The 24,884-nt window shown below is 36.3% G+C and overlaps 1 protein-coding gene across 3 annotated transcripts in view; it reads right to left on the reverse strand.

The window, feature by feature from the left end:
- Positions 1-24,884, reverse strand: part of LOC107096934 (ATP-binding cassette sub-family A member 1-like) — a 179,153-nt gene that overhangs the window by 53,553 nt on the left and 100,716 nt on the right. For all 3 annotated transcript variants that reach the window (XM_015393846.1, XM_015393847.1, XM_015393845.1), the window contains exons 23-27: positions 23,431-23,608; positions 21,165-21,280; positions 16,642-16,786; positions 5,600-5,723; positions 924-1,053 (exon numbers count right to left, since the gene is read on the reverse strand). In XM_015393846.1, coding sequence (XP_015249332.1) covers positions 924-1,053; positions 5,600-5,723; positions 16,642-16,786; positions 21,165-21,280; positions 23,431-23,608 — 693 coding nt within the window. The remainder of the gene's footprint in view (positions 1-923; positions 1,054-5,599; positions 5,724-16,641; positions 16,787-21,164; positions 21,281-23,430; positions 23,609-24,884) is intronic.

Genomic DNA, 24,884 nt, shown 5'->3' on the forward strand with positions numbered 1-24,884 from the left:
CCATCCATCCATCCATCCATCCATCCATCCGGAATGAAGTTTACTTAATTGCTAAATACTCTGCTTTGGTGTTCTGTCCAGTGACCCCTTTTTAGGTCGACTGCATACTTCTCTGATAATGGCAAGACCAACTAAGAACTAAGTTGACTTTATAGAAGTGTGTAAAGAGGCCTAGGCAAAAACTCAAATTGGAAAACGTATTTTAGCCTCAACCTCTCATTTAATCTCCGGCTGATGCTCGTCTACACCATAGTCAGTTATCATTCAGGAATCTGCCTTTAAATCCCTTTCATACGTGCATAGTTCTCCCTCACTGTCTGCTTCTGTCTCCTTGAACTCCAGTCGACCTGGTTGTGCTGGAGGTTTCTTCCTGTTAAAAGGGAGTTTTTCCTCTCCACTGTCGCTACATGCATGCTCAGTGTGAGAGATTGCTGAAGAGTCAATGAGTCGATGTAGTCAGCTGGTTTTCCTTAGATAGAAAACTTTGAACCAATCTGACTTGTGATCTGGTTGAATTATCTCTGTAAAGTGCCTTGAGATGACATGTGTTGTTAATTGGTGCTTTTTATATAAACTAAATTGGACTGAATTGAATTCCAACCTCTGTAACTCTCCTCCACTCCATCTTCACCATTTTCCATGTTTTCATCTGGTCCCTTTTTCCTCCTACCTTCATTCCACCACCAGAGTCAGACTCATACATATTCTAATTAATTTGCTAAACAACATCCTCTTTAATTTTCTATGCCTATGTCCCGAACGCCAAAGTCTATATTTTTAATGCCAGTAAAACTGCCTTATTATTACTCGTCTTCCATGTGAATCTCTGCAGGTTAAAATGTTGAAACATCATTGATAAAAAGGATCATAACACTCAATTCAATTATGAGAAATTTCACTATGAAAAATACTCCGTGAGTCACCTAGGTTTGCAGAAGAACTTGTACTGGAGGAGAATGGTAAAGGTGAACATCACAATGCCCTGGATAGTCATGGCCAGAAGATTTTTTCCCACCATCCCCCAGCTCAGTGGATCTTCAAAACGATCTTCCCCTAAAAAAAAAAGACCATCGGAACAGCAATGATCATCATTTCAGGTCAGTTTCTGGGTTACACAAACACACTTACAGAATGTTTTTAAAGTAAAAAACGGTTGTTTTCTTGTCATGGACAGCTAAATTACAGTATGTGTTTTTGGTAAATGTTGTTGGGTCGTTCAAATGTCTTTGACGTATTATTGATTATGGCCAGCAGTTAAAAAAGCCACTTTGATATCAGACAGAAAAGACAAATAATACAAAATAACCTGTGTGATTTAAGAAATTTTTTGACATCCAGTGTTTTTTTTGTTGTTTTTTTTGTCAATGGGTGGGTTTTTAATAAATGGAGGCATAAGTAAATCCACACAAACCTTCCCTGTTTCTCAGCCTAATGTGGTGTGAGGCGAGAGGTGGGGGAGCAAAACAAGAGACAAGAAAAACGAAAGGGCTTTCAGTCTCATTCTCTGGTAAATAGCCCCTCTTTACACCAGCCCTTTTAAGTTGTGATTGCTTTTCTCCGTCCCTCTCTCCAACACCACAGCAAATTATTCCTCAGACCGCTATTTCCTGCTCCATCTCTCGACAGATAAGACTCCTCTTCCTCTTTCATGTGCCTCTTTGCCTCTTGACGACCCCCTCAGCTCCAGATCCACCTTCACAGCTAACGTACCACTTGTCTCCCTTTCTCCTGTCTAAATTGAACTCAAATGCAGAGAAGAGCTTTAGTAGAGGTTTGGGAGCCGTGTTACTGGTCAAATGTTTCCCCCCTGGAGAACCAGCTATTTGAAAGAAATAGTATGGTGTCACTTTAAAATGAGGAGTGTGGTTGAATTGAGTGTTTCTCTGGCAAGGATTTGCAGGCATGTGTACTACTTCACTTTTACTTGGTATTTTGACCACTATAGACCGAAGTCATGCTGATGTAAGCACAAATATGCCTGTCAATCAGATGACCTATACTTTGAGCAAAATTCTGAGCCAATCCATATATTTGAAAAAACTATTTTCAAGAATACAATATTTAAGAAAGTAAGATTACACTTCAAATCATAACTATCATTTATAATTGTAAAGACACCATTTATCAATGATTAACAGATAGTTTATTAAGTTTTTATTAATGTATAAGCTGCTTCTAAACCATTTATAACAGGTAGATAAATAATTCATTAAGGCGTTAGAGTAAGGGTAATCCCAACGTGGCATAGCAAGTGAAATTAAAAATAAATGCTTGGTTCTTAAATCCCCTGATGTTAGAAATAAACTACCATTGCAGGGCAATATGATCTATTTACCTTTTATAAATAGTTTGGATGCAGTTTATAAATGATTAAATGATTATCAAACATTAATCCATTTTATTCATTAATAAATGGTCTCTTTAAACTAAATTACCTTAAAACTAAAAGCTTTAAACTAAAAAAGAAACTTGAAAATAAGTGATTCTTATACTGAAAAAAAACACACAAACTACAGAACATATCCATGCAGATGAAGTCATCCTTTTTATTTATCTTTTATGTCATTACCTTCATATTTTTGAAATAGCAACCACCGCTACCCAGACACCACTATAAATCCCCTGTTTAACAGATTCTGGTAATGTGAGAAAGAGTCCAACATATTCTATTCTATAACTATTCATGATCTATGAGGTGTTTGAATTGAATAGAACTTTGACAATGCTCCTCTAAGATCTGCAGCATTCAAAACTGTTTGTCATCTTTCCATCAGTGGCTGGGAGATGGAACTGGCTGACAACTACTAAATGCCTAATGGTTTACCATTCCGCTGTTAAAACACAGTTTAAGTAATCCTGAGAATTTCCCAAAACCTTCCTCTTCGAGGTAGAGGAAGGTCAAGCACTTGCCTGTAATTACCTTATAATCAGTTGATGCCATAACTCTCCCAGCATTTATGCTCCTTCCTTCATGTCTCTCAAGTGATTACCAGGACACCGATCAGTGGCTTCCTTCCTCTGGCCTAATCAGTTATCAGATATCTGTTCCTACTGACCCCCTGTCTTTTTCCTCCACCAGCATAGATAACAGCTACTGTACAACACAACTAAACAACTAAACCATCACTAACACCCTCTGTGTTATTTATTTAGAGAAAACATGAAAATGGTCACACCTGAATATGGCCCAGCAGGTGTGGCACAGCAAACAGGCCAAAATGACCCAGCAGAACTTCTCTACACCGCAATTTTTCAAAAATCTTCTGTCATTTTAAACACAAGTCCATCTAAAAATCTTGAAATAAACAGGAATTATCTGACCAGTGGTTTGTTCTACTTACACAATACATTCAAGATAAGTAAAACAAACTTTTTACACCAGTAACTCCGCCTTTCTCAGTGCGTGCACGTTGCCAGTATCTCCAACCACATCTTCCAAGATTTACAGAGTTCATATCTCGAACCCGGCCAAATTATACTGGTAATCAGTCATGTTTTAATGTGTTTTAAAACTGTATTCAATAATGATTTAAACACTAACAGGATGTTACTTTTTTGTGATCCGCTTAGTATAGTGAAATGCTTAAGGACTGAAGTGTCCTTAAAAGTGAGCCCCCCTGTGTCGGGTAGGCATTAGCTTATTTGTCTGAAAAGGTAATTCAAACTTAGAAACTCTGTGACCTCCTATATATACCGGTCCATTTCTAATCTAAGGAGAACACAACTGTCCGTGTACATTTGAAAAAAAAAAAAGGTTTTTTCAAATGTAAAAAGAAATCTAGTAAGGTATTTGTTAGAAGAATAAAAACAGCATGCCCTCTTGAAATGTATGGATAAATTGTCCTCCAGAAAATTCCTTTTAATCTGTTCTTGTCTCCTTGTAGCTTTCAAAAGGTCTCTCTGATCTCAGCATGTTTGTTGTACTGTTCTCATCAACCTGTTCAGGGTTTGTTGTTTGATACCATTCATCTCTTCTCTCCCTCTAACTCACACTAATTAGTGTCAAGCTTTCCAACACAAAGAGTTTATTCTATTTCTGATCTTGTGAAGTTGCACACCAGGGTTATCTTTATTGTAATCTTTGTGCTTTTCCAATGAATTAAAATTTGACAAACATCTACATCTGAATTGCAAGAAAAATGTAAATTATGATTTGCAACGAAGAGTATGAAGTAGTACTTTATTCCTTTGAAATAACTGCAAACATGCTTTATATACGGTAGGCCTTGTAACATCTAATCAAAACAATGGTTGTTTCAAAGCAGAACATACGTTTTTACCAAGGTAACAACACAATGAACAATGGTGTAATTCTGATAAAATTATATGCCATATTAATGAGCATGCAAGCAAATATCATTTAAAACCTAATAACTTCTTTAAAATATATCAAATAAAATATTTACAATCTTTATTTGTATTTTTTTAGCCAATGAAAATTAAAAAATTTTCACGCAAATTTAAATCGTAGGCTTTGCTGTTTTTATTTTTTTGTCATTCTCCCTTATACAATTAGCTGTAACACACTGTTCACATGGATATAAATGATATGCTGAAGTGTCACCAGCCACTTCACAGAGGTGGATTTTACTTTTGGATGTAAAGTTTTATTTTTTCTTTTATTTTTCTTTTTTTTCCCACCTGTCAGTATAACAAAGTGGTTCCCTGTCAGTGGGGTGCACCGCTAGGCATGACAAGGAGAGCACAAGAACAGCTTTGCTGTTTTCTTATCCAGATAATAAAGTGCACATTTTTTTCAGTCCTACAAAGAAAAATCTTTCAAAATAGGAAAACAAGACCATGTGCTTTTTTAGTCTGTACCTGAAGTCAGTGGGATGAGTAGAGAGGGATTCTGTTTTGTCAAGGCATATGAATATACAGAAGCAGCCATTCAAATGGCCCTTCCCAATCAAATGCCAAGTCAAATGGCAGCCCACTTCCCTGCAACTCCCAGCAAAGTCCCCGCCATCTTCTAGCCACTGGAGTGACTCCCTCTTTCTCCTGGGTGTGCATATTTTTTTTTTTACTCTGACTCCACCTTTTCCCAGAATTACAGGGTCTGACCAGGAGATGACACTTCTGTTTAGATCTTGTCTATAAATTATGACAGAAAGAATATCTTAGTGCAAAGATTAATGTTTAAAAAGGAATTGTAGGGGACCAGCCAAGGGCCCATCAAGAAAAGTGGGGAAACTTTGAATACTGATAAAAAATGACTATTTCAGTGACAGAATTGTCATGTGTTCAAATTTGGAGTTATAATTGTATTTTTTGTCCAAAAAAAATTTAAAAATGTCCAATGTTGTGGAAAGTTCATTAAGTCTCCAGACTTGTGCTCTACTGACTTCCTCCTACTTAATGAATAAATGTCCATATAAAATTAAAGATTATGATAACAAATTTAAATTGTAGATTTCTTATGGCTTTTTTGAGGTTTTGCTGTGTTCTCAGCTTCCTTGTGCACACTGTTTGTCTTTCAAATTTTTGAAAGAATGAAAACAATACGATACATTAAAATGTATTTTAGCATAGCAAAATATAATTAAAGTGATAAATATCCTGCTGTGGCTCATTTTTGTTGTGTGATAAAAGTCCTTACCCAAACTGGCGTAAAGTGTCGCCATCGCCTGGTTCTTGGCCATATCAATTAGCCCTCTGCCCAAACAAAAGTGTGGGAATATCAGCAGCACCTGCTTCACTATGTCATTGATTTGGGAGATGTTCTGTTGAGAAAAAGAAAACAACATAAAAAACTTTTTCCATGTTCATAAACCTGGAGAGGGTTTTTGAGCATTAATCTCTAATCAGCATGATGAAAGGATCTATAAGTTCAAGGGAGAGTGCTGATAATTAACAAACACCCTGCACTCCATTGCCATGCTGAGCGCTGTTGTGTTTCAGAGAGCTCCAAATGGCGTCCTTTGAGTGCACAGTGTATGAGGTTTCATCTACCATATCCGACACTGGGGAACATACTGTGTGATCTGTGGAAGACCCGCATACAAGCTAACAGATGAGCTGCTGTATGGGCAAACAGATGTTGATCCGCAAAATCATAACTGAGGAAAAACGGCAACATCCCAAGACCCTGGAGAGAAGGTCTCTGTTTATCTGCCTTGTTTTTAATCCTTTGACAGTGTGATATACTACAGAAACAAAACAGAAATGAATAAAAAGAGAGCAAAAGTATACAAACTCACTGGGAAGGAGGGAATAAATGCAAAGAACGTTATATCCTAATAATGTACCTTAATGCTCCCTTATTTGGGATTCCACTAAAGGACAGAACACTAATGAGCTAAACGTCCTCAGAAAACTGAGCTTTGAAACAAACTAATGGACATAAGAAGAGACGTCCAGTATGCCACAGAGGAGGAGTAGGGTTTGGAAAAAACAAAACGCAGTGCAAGGATAAACTATAAATACACCTGGCACGGCTTGGTGTTCAAAACCAACTTCATGCATTATGTATCCTGCTTCATTGCAGCACTTTTCAAAGCTCTTGCATACGCAGCGGGAGACAGAAAATTCATCATTTCTGCTTTTGCTCGTGTAAAGATTAGGTGGTGCAGGATGTTGTAAGTTGGGGTATAGTTTTCAAGGTACAGCCTATTAATGTCCCATCCTTCATTTATGGATGTGTGAGTGTGTGTGTGTGTTTCTCAATGCACAGTATTAGTGTGCATGAGTGAGCTTTCAATATGCAGTTAGCCAGATTGCATAGAGCATACGGGCCTGATGCCACTGTCAGAGACACTTGTTCCATTTACATTTCCGGCATATATGTCTACCTTGAAGAGGAATAGCTGATCTCAACGACTCGATTTTTAGATTCCTGAAATTATACTTTGCAAAACTAGGTGCTAACTATACATCCTTTAAGTAGTATTATATATATTTATATATACGAAATATTGGGCTAATATCATTTTAAGGTCAAAGGTATAGTTTTTATTTAGTCTCTGATACAATGTAAGATCTGATCAAAACAATAGGGTTAGGCTTACTGTATAGGGGAATGTGTATTTAAAAGGAAAATATATAATATAATAAAATAAATATTATATATAATAAATATTATATGTTAATATATTATCATATTATATGATAATATAATAAAGTTATAACAAAAGCTTTTTTCAGTTCATTAATACCCTTGTTAGAGGAAACACCTTTATCATCATTACAGGAGTCAAATCCTCTGAATAACTGAAGATTAGTGGATAATTGTTTCCATTAGTATTTTGAAGATTCATCCGTAGCCCTTTAAGGCGGGTACACACTGTATGTATTGTATTGTATTGTATTTTCAATAATTGTACTCAGCTACAGCTAAAACTGTAAAACTTAACTGCAGAGTTAAAAATTTCACAGCTAATGATATATTTTTTTACACTGTATGGCCCGACGCTGAGATGTGATCTACCTCCTCACACTGTACAACCAAAACCCACAGGCACCGAGAGAAGGCGCTGGTCGGACTCGGCAATCTGGAGGAGGAAGAATTGCCTTGTTTTCACATGTGACGTGTGCAAGGCTCAGGTAAATTGGCTCGTAGACGCTCGTAGCTCTGATTCAACAGCAGGATTTGCTGACACAGGAGGGAACTGAATTACAAACATGTTAGATTTTCTCCCGACCTTACAATTCCTGATCCGTAGGCAGTCGTGAGAGGCTAACTAATGTGATCCTGTGGCATAGGCCCACATGTATTTAGTCAGAAGTGGTCTGTTCTTGCATGTTCTTATTATATCTTGCAGCAGGAGGAAGAAACTTTCGTACCCACAGTGTGTTACACTGTGTTCATGACCCCGTTCATGACCTGTGCTGTTGTTTAGGTTTAGGGGAAACCACTTTGTTATGTTGATATGTATCGTCCCTGCACTTTCAAAGTAATGGAAAACAAATGAGTCGGGATTCCTATTAGCCAGAAAATACAAAGCCTGAGGCTTTAAAGCTCTGGGATTTCAGTGGATAAGGGATTTTGGTTAGAACCAAGTCCTTGAGGACAGATCCTCATTTGCTATCACCCTAATGGTTTGCTTCCTTCATTGTATCTGTATAAAATATTAATATGCGTTCAGACAAAACTAATATTACAATTTAAAGAATACCTTATTCCAAAATTTGTCAGTATGTATGAAAATAAGCGTAGCTATGAACTTTTACCTTAATCCTTAGACCTAACTACAAAAGTCTAAAAAATAGTTATTTGTTTTCTTTTAATATCTATTTTTGGGTGCAACTGTGGGTTCAAGAGCCTTGCAAATGTACCTGTTCACCTCTAACCTCCCCATACTTATCCTCTAATGCCATTTATTCAGATTTTAAATAAAAAAAATAAGTTAAGTAAAACTGAATTGCCTTTAACACGTTTTGGACAAAACTCTTAATTTTTATACCTTGTTTTATACCTCTAAATGAAAATAATTCAAATCCAGCCTTCATTGAAGAGCAGCAAGAATTATGCGTCATAAGAGACCTTTTACAAGCTTAATTACAGGTCATATAGGAAACATAGAAAACATGGAAAATAGGTTTTCTGGTTGGATGAGATCACCGTCACAGTTTTTTGGTTTACATGCATGTTGTCTTTTTTTAAAAAGGAAATTCAATTTGTACATATTCCTCAACAGACCATTCCCACGTTAAAACATGTTAGTCTCGCATTAAAGTTGTAGGGATGATTTCTTTTGATGCGTAGGTAAGCTGGACAGAGTTTAAAGGAAGATAGATGGAGCTTTAAACATACAAATCCTGGAAGATTATCTGTTAGAGGCAGCAAGAAAATGGATAAAAAGACGGAGGGTCATCCTCCAGCAAAAACAGCTGTCCTGAACTTATAACCAGAGCTCTAATGGAATAGTTTGAATAAAAGATTTTAAATGAGTCAGAATGGCACGGTCAAAGTCAAGACCTAAATTCAATAACAAGAAAATGTGGGAATGCATGAGGAAAAGTATTGCAAGCCAGTTTTATTTTGTATCTGCTATAAAAGCAGCTTTTTAGTTAAGTTTCATAATTAAGCTTGTAAAGAGTTTCGAAGCAAAAACTTAAGGTCATCCATTGGTCAGTGTGCAGAGAGTTACTGCCAGTGATGAAATGCATTTATGATGTTACAGAGGTATAAATACGACCATTGATGTCCTGCTGCTGCTCAGTTGGCAGCTCACACTATAACCTTGTTACATATTTATATGCATGCAAAGCAGGTAATTGAGATCTGACTGCTCAGGACAGATTTTAGTTCAAGGTGTACATTTCATGGTAAACTCTTTCTTCTTTTTTCTGGAACAAGGACAGATGGCAATGTTAGATCCAAGCAGGACCTTTAGAAAATGTGTTTAAGGTAATTGTTGAAGCTCAATTCAAAATTATTCAAAGAAGAAATTTAATAAATAAATACAACCACTCTGTCGGATGCATATTGTTTTTCTCTTATAAAGATTTTATGTATGAGAGCATGTGGGTTAATGGAAAGAAAGCAAAGTTTAATCTTCTCTCTTTGTGGAAAAATAAACACAGTAATGCCTAAGATCAAAAGTGGGCTTATTACAGGTTCTTTTTTCATCTTTTCTAAGTAGGTGGTCTATTGAGTGCTTTCTCTGAGGTATGCATCAGACCATGATTAGAAGCTCTAACTGATCATGATGTACGTAAAAGCAAACCTTCAGAAGTTGAGTTTAACAATTTGTTGCATTGTCCTTTCTACATTTATGCATTTGCTTAAAGATTAAAAGGAGCTGTTCACTGGTCATCCTTTAAAAAAATAAATGTTGCAGAGAACAAAAGCCACAAAGGCAAATAACTAATTTTATTCCCTGCCAGAGCCTTTAAAATAAAGATCAACATATATAGTTATATCACATATTTATATAATTTCAGATAACAACAGCATATTTGGCAGACATTTCTACAGAAAGTAATACTTGATGCCCTTCTACAACAACCGACATTTAAACACTAATCAGGGTTTAACAAATTTACTGCCTATTTGTGAAACAAAAAAACAAAAACAAAAAAGAAACACTAAAAGAGATGTTTCCAATGTCTTATTTTTTTGGAAGCATCATAACTGCAGCTAATAGTGCAGTTAATTACCTTTCTTTTTTTTCAGGAAATTCATAAAAGTGTCTTATGTTTAAAGCATTTTTTTTTTTTAGAAATCCAAAAAACATTAACTACTAAGGGACTTACAATGAAATAGAAAAACTACAATAATAAAGATCTGGAATTACCAAAATAAGACCTGATATAAATCTGTTTGACAATAAACTGATGCTTGAAAAAATTAACATTCTTAGCTTAATGCAGTTCTGTGAAGAGGAATGGGACAAAAGTCCTGGCAGGATTAAAAAACTGGCTCAGCTAGTTTGAATATCTGCAAATATAGGTAAAATAGATTATCACTTACCGACTAGTTTTATTTAATTTTTGGGGTTTTCTTTGTACGATATTACAATTGCATTCATAGTATGAATAAAATAAATGTAACAGAAAAGCAAAGAACCGGAGAAATAAATTGTCAAGGGAAAACTACTTCTTTATGCCACTGTAGCAATTAATGTAAACAGGTTGAAATATGACCAAAGAGGAAGGTGCAACAGTCTCTGTAGAATTACCCCCAAATCTATTCATGCTATTTCAGTATTTCTTCATTTCAAAGAGCTGTGAGGGCACCAATGCATTGCCTCTCTCTGTGTTTCATTGCTTTGCTGTTGGATGTAAATTTTTAAAAACATATCTATAGTGGGATTTTATAAAGGCATGTACTGTATGTTTTTTACAATCTCCAGCAAACTTGAGCATAGTATAGAAGGTCAAACAACTAAGAAACAGCAGTGACCTTGGTTGGAAGATGCTGGACTGTGTTGGGGGAAGAACGCAAGCAGGGCATGAATTAATTTTAGATTAAAAGAAGAATTCTCTCAGCCATTTGATTAAAAAAAGGATAGGAGCAGATGATGGAATTCTAGTGTATTTCCCCTCTTGTTTATGTTTGTTGTGTGAGATCTTTTTGTTTGTAAAGGTGGTAGAGTCTGTGCTCCTCTTAATCTAATCCATATCATTGCTTGTGTTTACATGCGACTCCATTTATAACATCAGGGAAAGCATGCAGATAAGGAAATGTATGGCTTAAACTCACAACTATCATGTTTTATATGATTGTACTTCATGGAACTGTGGAAGAACTATCACTTAGATTCTTCATGGTCATTTATGTACCTATGCTTGTGAATTTAACGTTAACATTTTGTGATGAAAGGCAGTTCTCGCCGGTATATATTATGGAGTCGATACAATCTGCTAAAGTCAAAGGTGCTGCCATACCTTTACCTACATCTCTGAAAAATCTCCACGAGTGCCTGTGGTTATCTCCAGGCAGCACGTGGTGGAGGTATTGACTCAGGCACAGCTCCAATTGTTGGGCATGCGAGGATTGATGCAATCTACGGGGAGTCGGACAGTCCTAAGGGGTAGAAAATCTCCCAGAGGTTTAAAAAAAAAAAAAAACTAGGGCAAAGAGTTTGTGAAAGTGTTGCTCCGGTTCTTCACTCTGCTATTTTTTCCCCCCACATTTTTCTCTCATGCAAAAAAAACTGGAGCTATGCCCAAAGGAGATCGAGATCCTCCCTCTGCTTGAAGACAGAAAACGTCCGGGAGCCTGTAGCTTTATTTTTGAGCGACACTGTTTGACTAACGCCACCACTGAGGAGCCCAAAGACGATGAGACAAAGCTTTGTTGTAGGATTGAGCTGTCATGTGGTAAGTGTACATCTGTTTCCTGCCATGTCTTGAAAAAAGTATTCAAACTGCCGAAACCTTTCCACAATTTCTGCTAAATCCACCAACTTCAACATATGTTTTGGGAATTTCATTTGATAGGCAACACAAAGTATTGGATAATACTTTGAATGGAAGGGAAATCGTGAATTACTTTCTATTTCTTTATAAATAAAAAGGCTAAGAGACTTGTGTGTTTATATTCAGCCCCTGTGAGTAATCCTTTATACATTTTCCATTGGCTGTTCTTACAGCAGCACTTATGGGGTATGTCTCTACCAGCCTTGTACATCTATAGATTGAAATTTTTGCTCTCTCTGTGCTGCTGATAGCTCAAGTTCAGTCAGGTTGAATAGGGGGCATTTGGATTATTGATTTTTAAGTCTTGTCACAGATTCCCAGTAGGATTTAAGTGCAGACCATTTTAACACAACAATGCTTTGACCTAAACCCATGGTTCTCATAATGTACCACTGTATTGCATTCAGTGGTACTCACAACAAATGTTGGCGCTAAATATTTAATCACACATGAAGCGAATTCAAATCTGGAATTCTTATTTTAGTATTTGCTTTAAACAAAACTATTAAAAACTAAGAAGGATGACAATGAACCAGAAAAAAAGTACTGGTGTCTGGTTTTGCTGTATTGCATTTACCTTGGAAGTTGAAAACTGTTCCGACAAAAAAAAAGGTTAGCAGTTAGACAAAAGCAATACATTCCTCTGTATGCACTCAATTTAAACAACATAACACATTTACTAACATAGGCTGAACAGTGTTCTCACTTGCTAGTGAATTAATGAGACACAAAGACACAGGGGACAAGCAAACACACTTGATCAATGCAGCTTACAGTCATCCCAGATTAGTGGAAGCCATGGCAGATTTGAAGGACTAAGTTGGTGAGAAATGCATTTTTAAAGTTTGAAGGATTTAAAACAATGATTTTTTTTTTGTTCTTTCATAGTGAAACATAAATAGAGTTAAGGTGCTGTTCTAAAACTTTTTGATACAAAGACATAAGAAAAAGCACTACACTTACTATTTTGGTAGGACTACAGTGTTAAGTAAGTTCCTAACTCACCGTTCTAAACCATTCTTCTGTAGTTCAGACTGTATGTTAATGGTTACTGTACAGCTGGAAGGTTAACCTCTAACCTTATTCTGAAGTCTTTTTATTTTGTCTTTTGCTTCAGACCTATACTTAGCTCTATCAATATCATAACTAACTCTGTAAAGTCCTCGGTTAATTGCCTACAAAAAAGAAATCCCCCAGCATGATGCTGCCATCATCCATTTAAAGTTCAATTTTAGTCTCATTTGACAAAGGCATCTTCTTCCATGTGTTTATTATTCTCTCACATGGCTGGTGGACATATTTCTTTCAAAATTAGCTTTATTTGTCACTGTTCTTTGAAGTCCAACTTTATGGAGCACATTAGGTCCACTAAAATAAAAAAAAAATAAAAAAAAAAGACAAAAGGCTTTGAATCACAGCTTCCTATTAGAGGTTTCTCGTGTTAATGTGCTCCTTTCACTGCCCGTCACTCAAGGTTGACGACATGGTCTTTCCAGGTGTGCTGCTGTGCTATGCTTAATTAATTTTCAGGTGATGGATTGAACAATGCTCTTTAAAGTCGTAGGGAAGTCATATTTAAATGTCAAATAATTATGGCTTAAACATGTATATAAATGTACTCTTTATCAGACTATATTGTGGCAAAATTTAGAAAAATTCTTTTTAACAAAATAAAACCTGTTTTAATATCTGTGTTGTTGTTTTTTTTCGTTATCTTATGCAGGCCAGTTAGTTAAACGTCAGCCTGTACATCTGAATTACCGTTGAGTTCCGTCCCAGTGTTCATGGGAATGGACGTCTCTGTCTTCGGCAGGCGTAGAGCTAACAGAACTGGCAGCGTTGTGAGGCAAGGGCTCAAACATATACGGCTGTAAGCCTTCTACAAAAAACTAAGCTTCCACCACCCTGGCATCCTCTTCTACAGCATCTTTGTCTCCGCTTTCCTGCTCTAAATAAAAAATATATGACGGAGTAGACTCATTCACGACCTCCGACACAAAACTGTCCTCTTCTTATATGTTTCCTCTGTACATAGCGTTCCTTGACAGTGTCGCTGCTTAGTGCTCCTTGGTCCCAATGTAATTTCGCATTGGGTACCTACTAGCACTAAGTTGCTAATTGGTTATCAAGATGCTTTCGTCAAACCGGTCACAACCAAATTTGGTTGCGAACTTTCCGCCAAAACAATCCGGCCATCTTAATAAACGACCAATTACATCCACTTTATTCAGTCGCACAAAGTTGGGCACCACTCGGGAGAATACGGAAATACAACAGTTGGAACAGTCGTTTCCCTACTACTTTAAGATTTTCATAATTTTGGGTTGATTTTTTATTTAACTAAACTGATCTCACACTGAAGAAATGTATCTCTGCATTTAACCCATCCCCTTGGAGAGCAGTGGGCTGCCATTGTGCCATTGGGCCTGTTAAGCATCTCACTGCCTGTCCAAATAGCTGGATTAAAACTGTTACACATAACTGAATACATTAAGCTAATGGTTGCAATGGATTTTATTTTGGAATACCAAAGTAGAGGGAGCAACCACAACCATGTTCATTCTTTGGGTTGGTCAGTCATAGTATCTCACTAATAAAACTTAGAGATTTTACAATGTAGTAAAATATGCTTCAATTCCCAAGTTATTCTACTTCATAGAATTTTTTCAGTCTGTCCAACAGAGAAATCAGCTTTAACTTTCTCTAATTGGTGTGGACTCATCTGTTCTCATGATAGCAGTGAAAAAAAAGAATAATTAGGAGGATTATTACAGATCTTTGTCACTACTGACTCTCACAGAAATGCTATCAGCGTCCCCAGCGCTTTGAACAAGAGAGGCAAGCTGTAAATTCGTCCCTTCATTCTGCCTGCGGGCAACATGCTGCCCATTAAGTTGGCACCTTTTATGAGTTACATGCCCCACTGACACAGTATTAATAAATAATGAGAATGCAGATGGCAAAAAGAGAACCAAGTAAAGGAATAAATAAATAAAAATGGATGATGAATGCTGGTGATAATGAAATCACAATGCAGAGGATGCAGTGCTGTTAGGAAACGAGAAATATCCCGAGCAGAGCCAGAGGACACATCGAGTCGGATGGATCTGCATCAGTGAGGGGAAAAGCTACGTGGAGAGACAACATACAGGATCAGAGTCGCACTGTGGAAAATAGTGCGACTCTTATGAAGCATCAGATGTATGAGCAGCTTGTCAGAGTTAAGTTTTTGTGTGTGTTCACGAGGAATGAGTGATCAGCACTTAGAAAGCATGTGTGATAGATGTTAATAATATAACAAATAAGTCTATAAATATAGCTTTATATGTCTGGTGCCAAGGATGAATATAAAAGAAATACAATGAAGTATATAACATCCACTGATGCACATTTCTGAGTCAGAAACTGCCTATTTCTTTTATGAAATTTCATTTGAGAACAATCAAAAATAAAAATGATTGACAGTTAGTTTTCTCATTCTGTGCTGCTTCATATCCAAACCAAAGCTCTGCATTTCTTATTTGGCTCCCTTTTGGTTTCTTTGTCTTTCTAAATCCTTTGAGACCGAGGCTGCTGCCGAAATGAACAACTCACTCAAAGATGGATGAGGGAACTTCTCAGAGGACCCCAATTCTCTGCAAACGATTAAAGTTTAAAAAGAATAGGGAAAAATGGGTTCTTTGAAAAATACTTGAAAGGATTAAAGGGGCTGCTTTAAAGCAAATACCAGGTGGAATCACACGTTCCACCCGCCCACCTATGCATACACCAGGAAAGCTCTGCTTGGAAGGCACAGAACGTTTATCGAGGATTCAAGTCAATTAGCCGGCTTCTGTTATGGCTGCTGTGCAAATAAGATTTTTAAGCAGCCGTGGGATTTTTACAGTCTGGACTTACTGATGGGAAGGAGAAGAGAGACCTCTGTTGTTGTATATAAAAGTAAGACCAATATTTATTTGCATAATTAAAAAAAAAATACAACTTTTTGCTCCTTGTCTAACACTAAATTAGCCTAACCTCTTGTGTTTTACATCAGTTAGGACTATAAAAGTTTGTTAAAAGCTAAAATAATAAGAGAAAAACATATTCTTCATTGTCCACAGCCATTTCCTACCTAGAAAGTTTGACTTTGGTGAAACATTTTGAGGTATCTTTCCATAGACCTCTGACAATTCTAGACACTTCCTCCTGTTGTACCCGAGCAGTGTGTCCTTATCACACCTTGTTATATCAAAATGTAGAGTTTGCCTCCCAAAATCTACTTTATAACCAGTGTGGTGGCATGCTCAGGATCTTGAGATGTTGCTTCAATATACTGAAATTAATTTCATTCCTCATTATTGGGAAATTACCCAGATCAATTTCCTCCGAATTTGGCTTTTAATATTTTCAGATCGTTGGTTTCTTTCTCTCTGAGCGGCCTTGCAGCTGATGTTGGTACAGGGCTTGTTTCACTGTGGATAATGAATCTCTTACCAGCTTCTTTCCAGGTCTTATACTTTTTATGAGGGGCTGATATGTATATAAGTAGGTTAAAGTGACACACTAAGTAACTGGAGCATGGCTAAACAGAACTGCAATTAAGAACTGTCTTAGCAAATCTTAGAAAGCAACTGAGGAAAAGATATTAATGGATATATAAGAGTTTGGGTGAAGAAAATGCATAAGAAGAAATCACTACACTACAGCAGGACCTACATATATAATTTTATACAGCATAAATGGGCATGTTGACCTTGCAGGAGATTTGCATTTTGCATTGTGTTTGTCACTTACATCATCATCAAAAAGCTCCATGATGAAGGTGGCAATGCTGCCATTGATCCCAATAAAGAGGTTGATGCAAGTCAATGCCACATACGCTGTACTGGGCACACTGAAGATGAAGGAGGCAGGGTACATCATGGGTGTGATGGCCCACCTGAACACAGCAAAACAGATAGTTAGAAAGATGCCCGAAAACAAATGGTGTGTAAACTTTAAAAAAAGTGTCCAAGTTTACATTTCTGAAAGGTTATCCCCACATTGGCCCACGCTCATAGAAATAACCACCAGGGTTAATGGTTGTGGCAAATTTAAAATTAGCAGTTATTGAATACATGCAATTTTCAATTCATGAATGTAGATTACCAGGTCAGCTGTGCCGGTCCATGACACCAGCAGCCTCCACAGGATCATTAGCATTTTAAGTAAGTGACCCATAAAAGCGCGGTAAAATAGATGCCGCCCACACTTGGCAGCCAGCAGATCAAGTTGAGTTATAAAAGGAGACAAAGTGTAGCTGTTTTGAAGTCGAGTGGATTATCCAGTAGAGCTGGCAGACACTTTGCAAAATCAATTACTCTTCTTGCAACTAATGCTAAATATCTCCAAGATGATATATTTACATGAACTACTTTTTACCAGAATACATTTGCTTCACAGATGTTTTCTGCAGAGTTTTTCCTCCAAAAACATTTATGCATCTGTTCAAATGGTTTACTATGATGTGCACTAAAATATATGCACGACAATTATTATAATAGGAAATAATTAGTCACAGAGAAAAAAAACTGAACTAAAATGTTTCCGTTAATGGCCTGGGCATGAACTTTAGAGCTTCATTGAAGAGTAACATTTGATATTTGTTCAAATAATTTACTTACAGACTTTCTAAAGGTCAGCACTAAATTCTTGTTTCTTTTTTTCTTTTTGCCTTTCTGTGTGTTTTTGTATGCATGTATGTGTGCTATGACTATAAAACATGGAGGAACATGCTGGGTGGTATTTATGTAACATCTAAATGACTTATTGATTATCACTGGCTGTGGAGCTCTGATCATACCGTCAAAACAACAAACTCGTCGAAAAGCAGCAAAATAGCTTTACAATATTGCAGCAGCATGATCTCACGTTATTTACATTTTTCTTAATCCAACCTTAATTTCAGAACATTATTCTATTTTTATTTTTCTACTAAAATAGCTTGTTCCTCTCTTAGCCTTCCTGAATGGTTAACTGGCTAATTTCTATAGTTCCTTTCATGTCATAGTGAGGCATAAAAGAGCTTTTTACTCTAGCTTCACATTCACAAAGCAGCTCTCACAGCACTGATCAGTAGGACGTGGGCTCAAGTGTCTCCTGAACGGTTCAACATTTAAAAGAGGAACCTAGAATCCAACTCAAAACGTAGAAATTATGACTTCTTCATGGCTTGACTTTTGTAGTCGAGAAACCAAAAATCAATTATTTATTTTCATATGATGAGAAAAAAAAGGACTCCTAAAAATGGGAAAGACAACAGGCATGCCATTAAAATAAAACAAATGTGTGTAGATATTTATAACAAAGTAAAATTAACTGGTTCATCTAAACTGGCCAATTTTTAAAGTCTGGACAATGATAATAAACAGAAAACTGCAAAGAGGGCATTTAAAATCCTAAATAAGCAAGACAACAAGCACTATGAAAAAGGTAGCCAAGGGGGGAAAAAAAATCTTCAAATAAAAAAAAAAAAGAGGAAAAGAGAGCATGACCCACTATCTACATCCGGGCTGCAGTTTCTAGACCCCGATTAAAAGATGATAATGTTTACAATACCCTACCGGTGCCTTAAAGTGAAGCTTAATGAGCATTAATGAAGCAGTTACATACCAAACCAGGTGATATAAACATCTCCTTGATATGACCCTTGTCTTTCATCACTTACAAATCAAGCTGGTGATTTCCTGCTGACCTGGCAGCTCTTAAAAATCAAGCTGGTCGATGTGGAACCAAAACAAGTAAAATGATGGTGAAAAGCTATCTTAGTTTGCAATGCATTTAGAGCCTGATTTTGAAGATTCATAATAATAGAAGGCTCTAAATTTCACATCCATTTTTTTCTTTTTATGTTTAATAAGTGGGCATTTTACAGGTGATCTACAAAGATTGCTGCGCAAGTGTTAAGACATGCAAAAGGATTTGGTTCACCCCATAAAATGAGCAGATTGCATGTTCTACCGGCAGTTTGAAAGTGGCCATAAAACACAGATGAGGTCTAAAGCCATAGAAATGATGGCAATAATGATAACTATTAAAATTAATAACAATGAATAACATTATAGTGCACCTTGTACTATGAACAAAGGAAATAAAAAAACAAAAACACAACCATGCTTTATGTTTTGATTACGATTGTTTTAATAAATAGAGAGACAGAGAGAAAATTCTCATTTCAAAGAGATGCAGGCTCCCCCCCATGTCTTTGTTCTGATTCTTTTTTTTATAAACCTGTGTAATCAGGATAATTTGTTTTGATTTTTATTATTTATTTATTTATTATTTAAAAATAAAATCCTATTCTTAAGTATTTTACCACAAAAAAAGCCATGTATGGTCAAATGACCAGCTGCATGTCAGCATTCTAAATTGACAGCTGTAGCTTATATGGCTGATGAGTAGCAGCCCAGGTAAGAGACGCTGTCTGACGCTGATGCTGGTAGGCTTCTGACTCTTGCAAGTGTCTACAATACCGTCTTCCACTCATATGCCGCTCAAATTTTAGATAAATTGTTGTGGATTAAAAACCTTCATCAGATAACAAGGTTTGATGGTAAACTGATTTGAATATGTTTACTCACCTGGATTAAGCTTTTAATCTGAAATTATTTTGAATTGTAAAACACTATCATTGCATGCTAAAATGAAATGATTGAGAACTTGCATGAGTTTAATGGTTATAATATAAACTCATTTCACTGTAGTGATATTTTGATTGAAAAAACCACCTGTTTTATACAGACCAGGTTTAACATTTCAGGATTTTGTTCCAGGATCCCATTCCAGAATCCGTCTCCAGGAACCATATAACGCACCAAAGAAAACAGCACTTCCTGTTAACTCCGTCCCAACTAGGAACTGGTTGAATTGCTTGGATAAAAGAAAACACCTTAGAGTTGAGCTTAAGGATTCTCTCTGATTGAATTTGGTAATTTATTCAATCATATAAGTAATATATGTTACACATGCCACAGTATGTAAGTTCAGCGACTGTTTGTTTTAACTGTATAAAGATTGTCTGCCATCCCACTGTATTAATTGGTGGCCACCATACAGTAGATGTTTTTTATTTATTTTTTTTAATCAAGATTATTTTACTATTGTTTTCTGCACATGTGCACAGAATCACTCTCCATCTTCTGGCATTGTACAAAGGCCCGCTTTCTGGCAAATAAGACAACAGATATTTCTAAATATCAGTGTAAGTTTATACTTGACTTTAAATAAGCAATAAAGGTCATAAAGGACACATGAACTGCAAACGCGGTTGAGTTACAGATATGGAAAATCGCTTTGTCCCTGGTAAATATTCACATTTCCATATCTTTGCACCTTCTTTAAAGATCTGCTCTGTGCATACAAACCCATATGCAACTGTTTCAACATACTGTAAGCAAACCTTCCGAAGAACAGGGCCTAGCAGCTTAATTCTATTTTTAAACCTTTTTTAAGACTATGCTTGGCTGAAGTGAAGGAACCCGTTCCGCCTTGTTGGGTTCACTGTGACCTGTGCAGTGTGTGTTTTTTGGAGATGGTTTGTCCAGCAAGTTAACCACACATCTGATGTCTGAGTGCTTTGAGCTAAAATCCTCAGTACTTTTAAAAAACCTAAGGCATTGGCCAAAATATCTTAAAATAGTGTTTGAGCGTATAGCATAATTAGCTCGTAGACATCCTATATGGAAACCTGTTGACAGTTGGTGCACATTTGAAAATAAGTCATTGCTGGGTGCTTTTCAAATGTTATACCTCTAGTAGGCTTCATTTGACAGTATGCTGAAAGGAAATGGTGTTGAGAGACAGGGGGAAGTAAAGGGGAAATGTCCAAAGGCCCAGACAGCTGCGTTAAGGCCTGATGCATTAGAACATGGGTTGTGCACTCTGCTCCTGCGCCACCTCCTTGCCCAACCGCTGGGCCCTTTAATAGAATATTGATCCAGTACATATGTCAAATAAACATAGACACGGTTCACCAGACACAAATCAAACTTCTTTTATGGCATTCTCAGTCTACAAATCAAATTAAAGCTATCTATCTATGTCTGCATCTCTATCTATCCATCCATCCATCCACCTACCCACCCATATATATATATATATATATATATATATATATATATATATATATATATATATATATACAGAGGTGGAAAGAGTACTAAAAAATTGTTTTTTTTGTCTTTATATACCGACAAATCTCTATATCTGTTTTATTTCAGTCATGTTTGATCGTGATCGTTTGATCGTGATCGTTGATTTTTTGGCTTTATTTTACTTACCCATAAAAAACAAGGAGCAGTATCAAGGCAGGAAGGTTTGGAGGTGAGACGTAGGCTTTTTGTTGGAAGCAGAGGAATATCAAGATCACGATGATGCAGGGGACGATGTAGTTACACTGTCAAAAAAAAATCATAAAATAAAAAATAAGCAGCTATTTCAAGCTGAGGCTGAGATGTGTTTATTGTAAAAGGTGGCACCAGTTTGACAATGCTTTCTTATTTAATTTTCCTCCTGTGAATGATAATAAAATCTGTGGATAACTTTTTAATTAACACTTGTGTCTATACAGCTTTAACTTTCTAATTAATTCAGCGAAGAAAAAAATGCCTCTCTTTGAAACTAATGTTCGCTCAGTGACATATTAACTGAACACAATCACTATGATACTGTGCCTTTTTATATGTGTATTTAAAAATTTGAAACTCATAAGAAGATTGTACTTATTTCCTCATAAAAGCATTTCCAGTCTATAGTTAAAAGGTGTCAAACACAGTGATTAATGCATATTTAGGAGATAAGAGAGGTAGACTTGAATATTTAGACCCTAGAATCCCTGTAAAATTTTTGTTGCTCTCTCAAAATGTCCTTGCCAATTTAAATTCAACCCTTCCTTTTTTACATTAGACTACATTAGACACTCCAAAGCAGAGAAACACCAAAACATCCAACATTAACAGATTTAATAGCTATTTTCAAGGGGAGGTAGTGAGAAAAATGAATTAAATAAAACAAATAGGGCTGAAACTAACGATTATTTTGCAAATCGAATAATCTGTTGATAATTTTTTCAGTCAATCAATTATCGGATAGCAAAAGTTTCATTAAAGAAGATTTTTTACAGAATAAAGGAACAGAATATAATAGAATTCAACTCTATTGTCATTACATGTCATTACACATTACATTACAATGTCAACCACGTTAAACTAAAACTTTTCAACTTCAGGAGTTCTGGGTAGAGCATTTTAGCAGACATTTAAAAAAATCTTACATACAAAATATTTTTGTATTTTTTTCACTTTTCTATAATTACTGCTCTAAGTGGGCCAATCTGTCGGCTAAAGGCATGTTTAAGAGTCTCTTATACTCCAGCTAACTGTGAATCGATTAGTAAATGAATTGACGATTGGTTCAATATTCGATTAATCACAAATGATCTAGTTAATTGTTTAAGCCCTAGAAACAGGAAAACAAAACAAACAAATAAGTAAAATATCTGTTACACCCAGATTTCTTAACAGAGAAGAATAAAGTGACAACAGGCTTTGAACAACTTGCAACGATCCAGTCATTTTCTATCAGTCTAATAATGCACCCATATCATGTTTTTTAATGGTTGGTAATAATAGATGAGAAATTAATGTGTTATATCTTTTACCTCTTTCTTTTTTTTCACTTAGATTAATACTAAATCACAGCAATCAGAGACTTCTGCAGAAGACTCTGGAGAGCCTGATAAACTCTTAATACAGTCACTGATTTATCAGTTAATAATTCTACTCTGTGATGCTTCTGATATTATAAATTCACTTCATCGTTTAATCATACATTACATTTATCACTTTTTCAAATAGCTTTTTCTGCTGATCATTAGAAAATTGTAAACATTTTGCACAAAGGTTATATATATTTTAAGCCCAAATAAAGACACTGAAAATTCTTGCTTTTTGCTTTATAACAGAAGTAACTCAATACACAGGTGAATAAGTTATCCTTCTTGTACCCTATTCATGTTAGATGGAGATTTAAATGGTATAGTTGAAAACCTAAAATCTTTGGACTTATCGGTTTGGTATTGGAATACATGGACAATAAAATCCTTAGTCTTGCTCCCTCGATGCATTTGTCTTCCACTTAGACAGCATTTATTCGGTGTGATAATGTCTGCCCTGATGGTATTCTGTTACCAAAAGAGCCTGATGAAATGTTTACTTCCATGATGCCTCAGGGAAAGTACAAGTAAGCCTGTTGAGCATAACCAGCAGGGGCAGCTGCTGTCGATAATTACGCCTCAGCCTATAACAGTGTATCAGGGAAAGCCTTTCTCCCTGTGGCCGGCGCTGTCAGAGCTGCGTTATCAATTACAATTTTTTGCTCATAGCCCTCGGTGGGTATAAAATTTTTAGAACAGCGGCGAGCTAGATTATAAAACAAGAAATAATGGGGCTTTAAAACTTACCTAAATGGATTAAAGATCACATTTCAGGAACATAATGTGCAATATTAGGAGAGATTTAATTCTTTAAGAGCTGCAGCAACACTCACCATATCCCAGACGAAATTGGTAAACCAGTAGACAGCCGGGTTTACCCCGCTGACAAATTGCAGATGCTTGGCTTTGCTCACCCTCTCCTGGATGAGAAAAAGGACAAAGCTGGCAGGGATGAAGGACATGGCGAAAATAACGCAGATCGACACCACCACATCTGTAGAGGTTGTGGCCCTGCGAATAAAGAGGGAACATTTTGAATTCAAAATGGAGCAGAAAGGTAAGTGTAGATCAATAAGTAAACAACAGAATGGTAAATATACAACATAAAGTTATGGTTAAATGTTTAAATGCTCTCATTTTAGACATTAATGTCCACTATTGACCATTTACTGATAATATTAATAGAGTATTTGAACTGTTATGTTCCATGTGAAAAATCATTTTAAAAACTTAGAACTATTTTTAAAGTTTTATTATTTTGTTGATTTCAGTGGTGTGGATTTGTGGCTGTGGGTCGGGTCGTTTAGCTGCCAATCACAACTGCAAACATGAAGAAGCTGTAAACTAATCCCCGATGTATACTCGATCCAACCTTGAACCTTTCTCTCCGTTCTGTCTTGCTCTTCTTATACCTGTCCTGTTTCATCCCAACTTTTCTTTCCTGTCCTGTGGCTTGGTTGCTTGTGCTTTAAGCCACTGCTTCTCTAGCTACAAACAAGAAATATTTTACCAAGCAGATCATATGGATGACATTTTTGTCAGGGTTTGGTAGAAGTTGGTTGAGAACCCAAATGCAGAGATGAGGAGGCAGAGATAAGTTCTTGCAGATTTATTCGATGTGGTAGCAACAGAAAAATTAATCAAATAAACAACAGGAAGGGAAATCCAGAACCAAAACAGGGAGACTCTCAGGAAAACCATACTATATAGGAGGATTATATATGGGAGACAGAACCAAGAATGGTGTGTTCAGTTAATTGGGAGCAGGTGTAGATAGAAGTAGCTAGAAAGGGGGGAAAGGGAAAGGGGAAAAGAAAAGGGCACCGCGGGGCAACAAAGAGTAACCAGGGAAAACAGGGCTTTACTGTAACTATAAAGGAACTTAAATAAGGGTAAAGGGGAATAAAACTAATGACTACAAAATAAAGAATAAGCAAGAGGAAAACTATAGGATAAGAGAAGGAACCGGAGATAACTGAAGCCATGAAAAGCATAACCTGAAGAGAAAGAATAACTAACTAGACCGAAGAATAAATACTAGCAAGAATGCTGAAAAAGACAATAACAAGTAAGAGTAAAACTAAGAATTTGAAAATAATATTAATCCTGTCAATAAATTAAGTATAAGCGAGAACCCAAGGCTACACATTAAAAAAGATGAAATTGCCCAGAGAGCTGTTCCAAACTAACTTTCTTTTTGTTTTACACTTGTGTAAACAAAATGGCAAATAAAATCTGTATAAGTCAAAGATCACTTAAAAGCAGGAAGAAGGAGAAGGGAAGTTCA

This window comes from Cyprinodon variegatus, unplaced genomic scaffold, assembly GCF_000732505.1.
Source record: "Cyprinodon variegatus isolate N-32 unplaced genomic scaffold, C_variegatus-1.0 Scaffold659, whole genome shotgun sequence".
Lineage (NCBI taxonomy): Eukaryota > Metazoa > Chordata > Actinopteri > Cyprinodontiformes > Cyprinodontidae > Cyprinodon > Cyprinodon variegatus.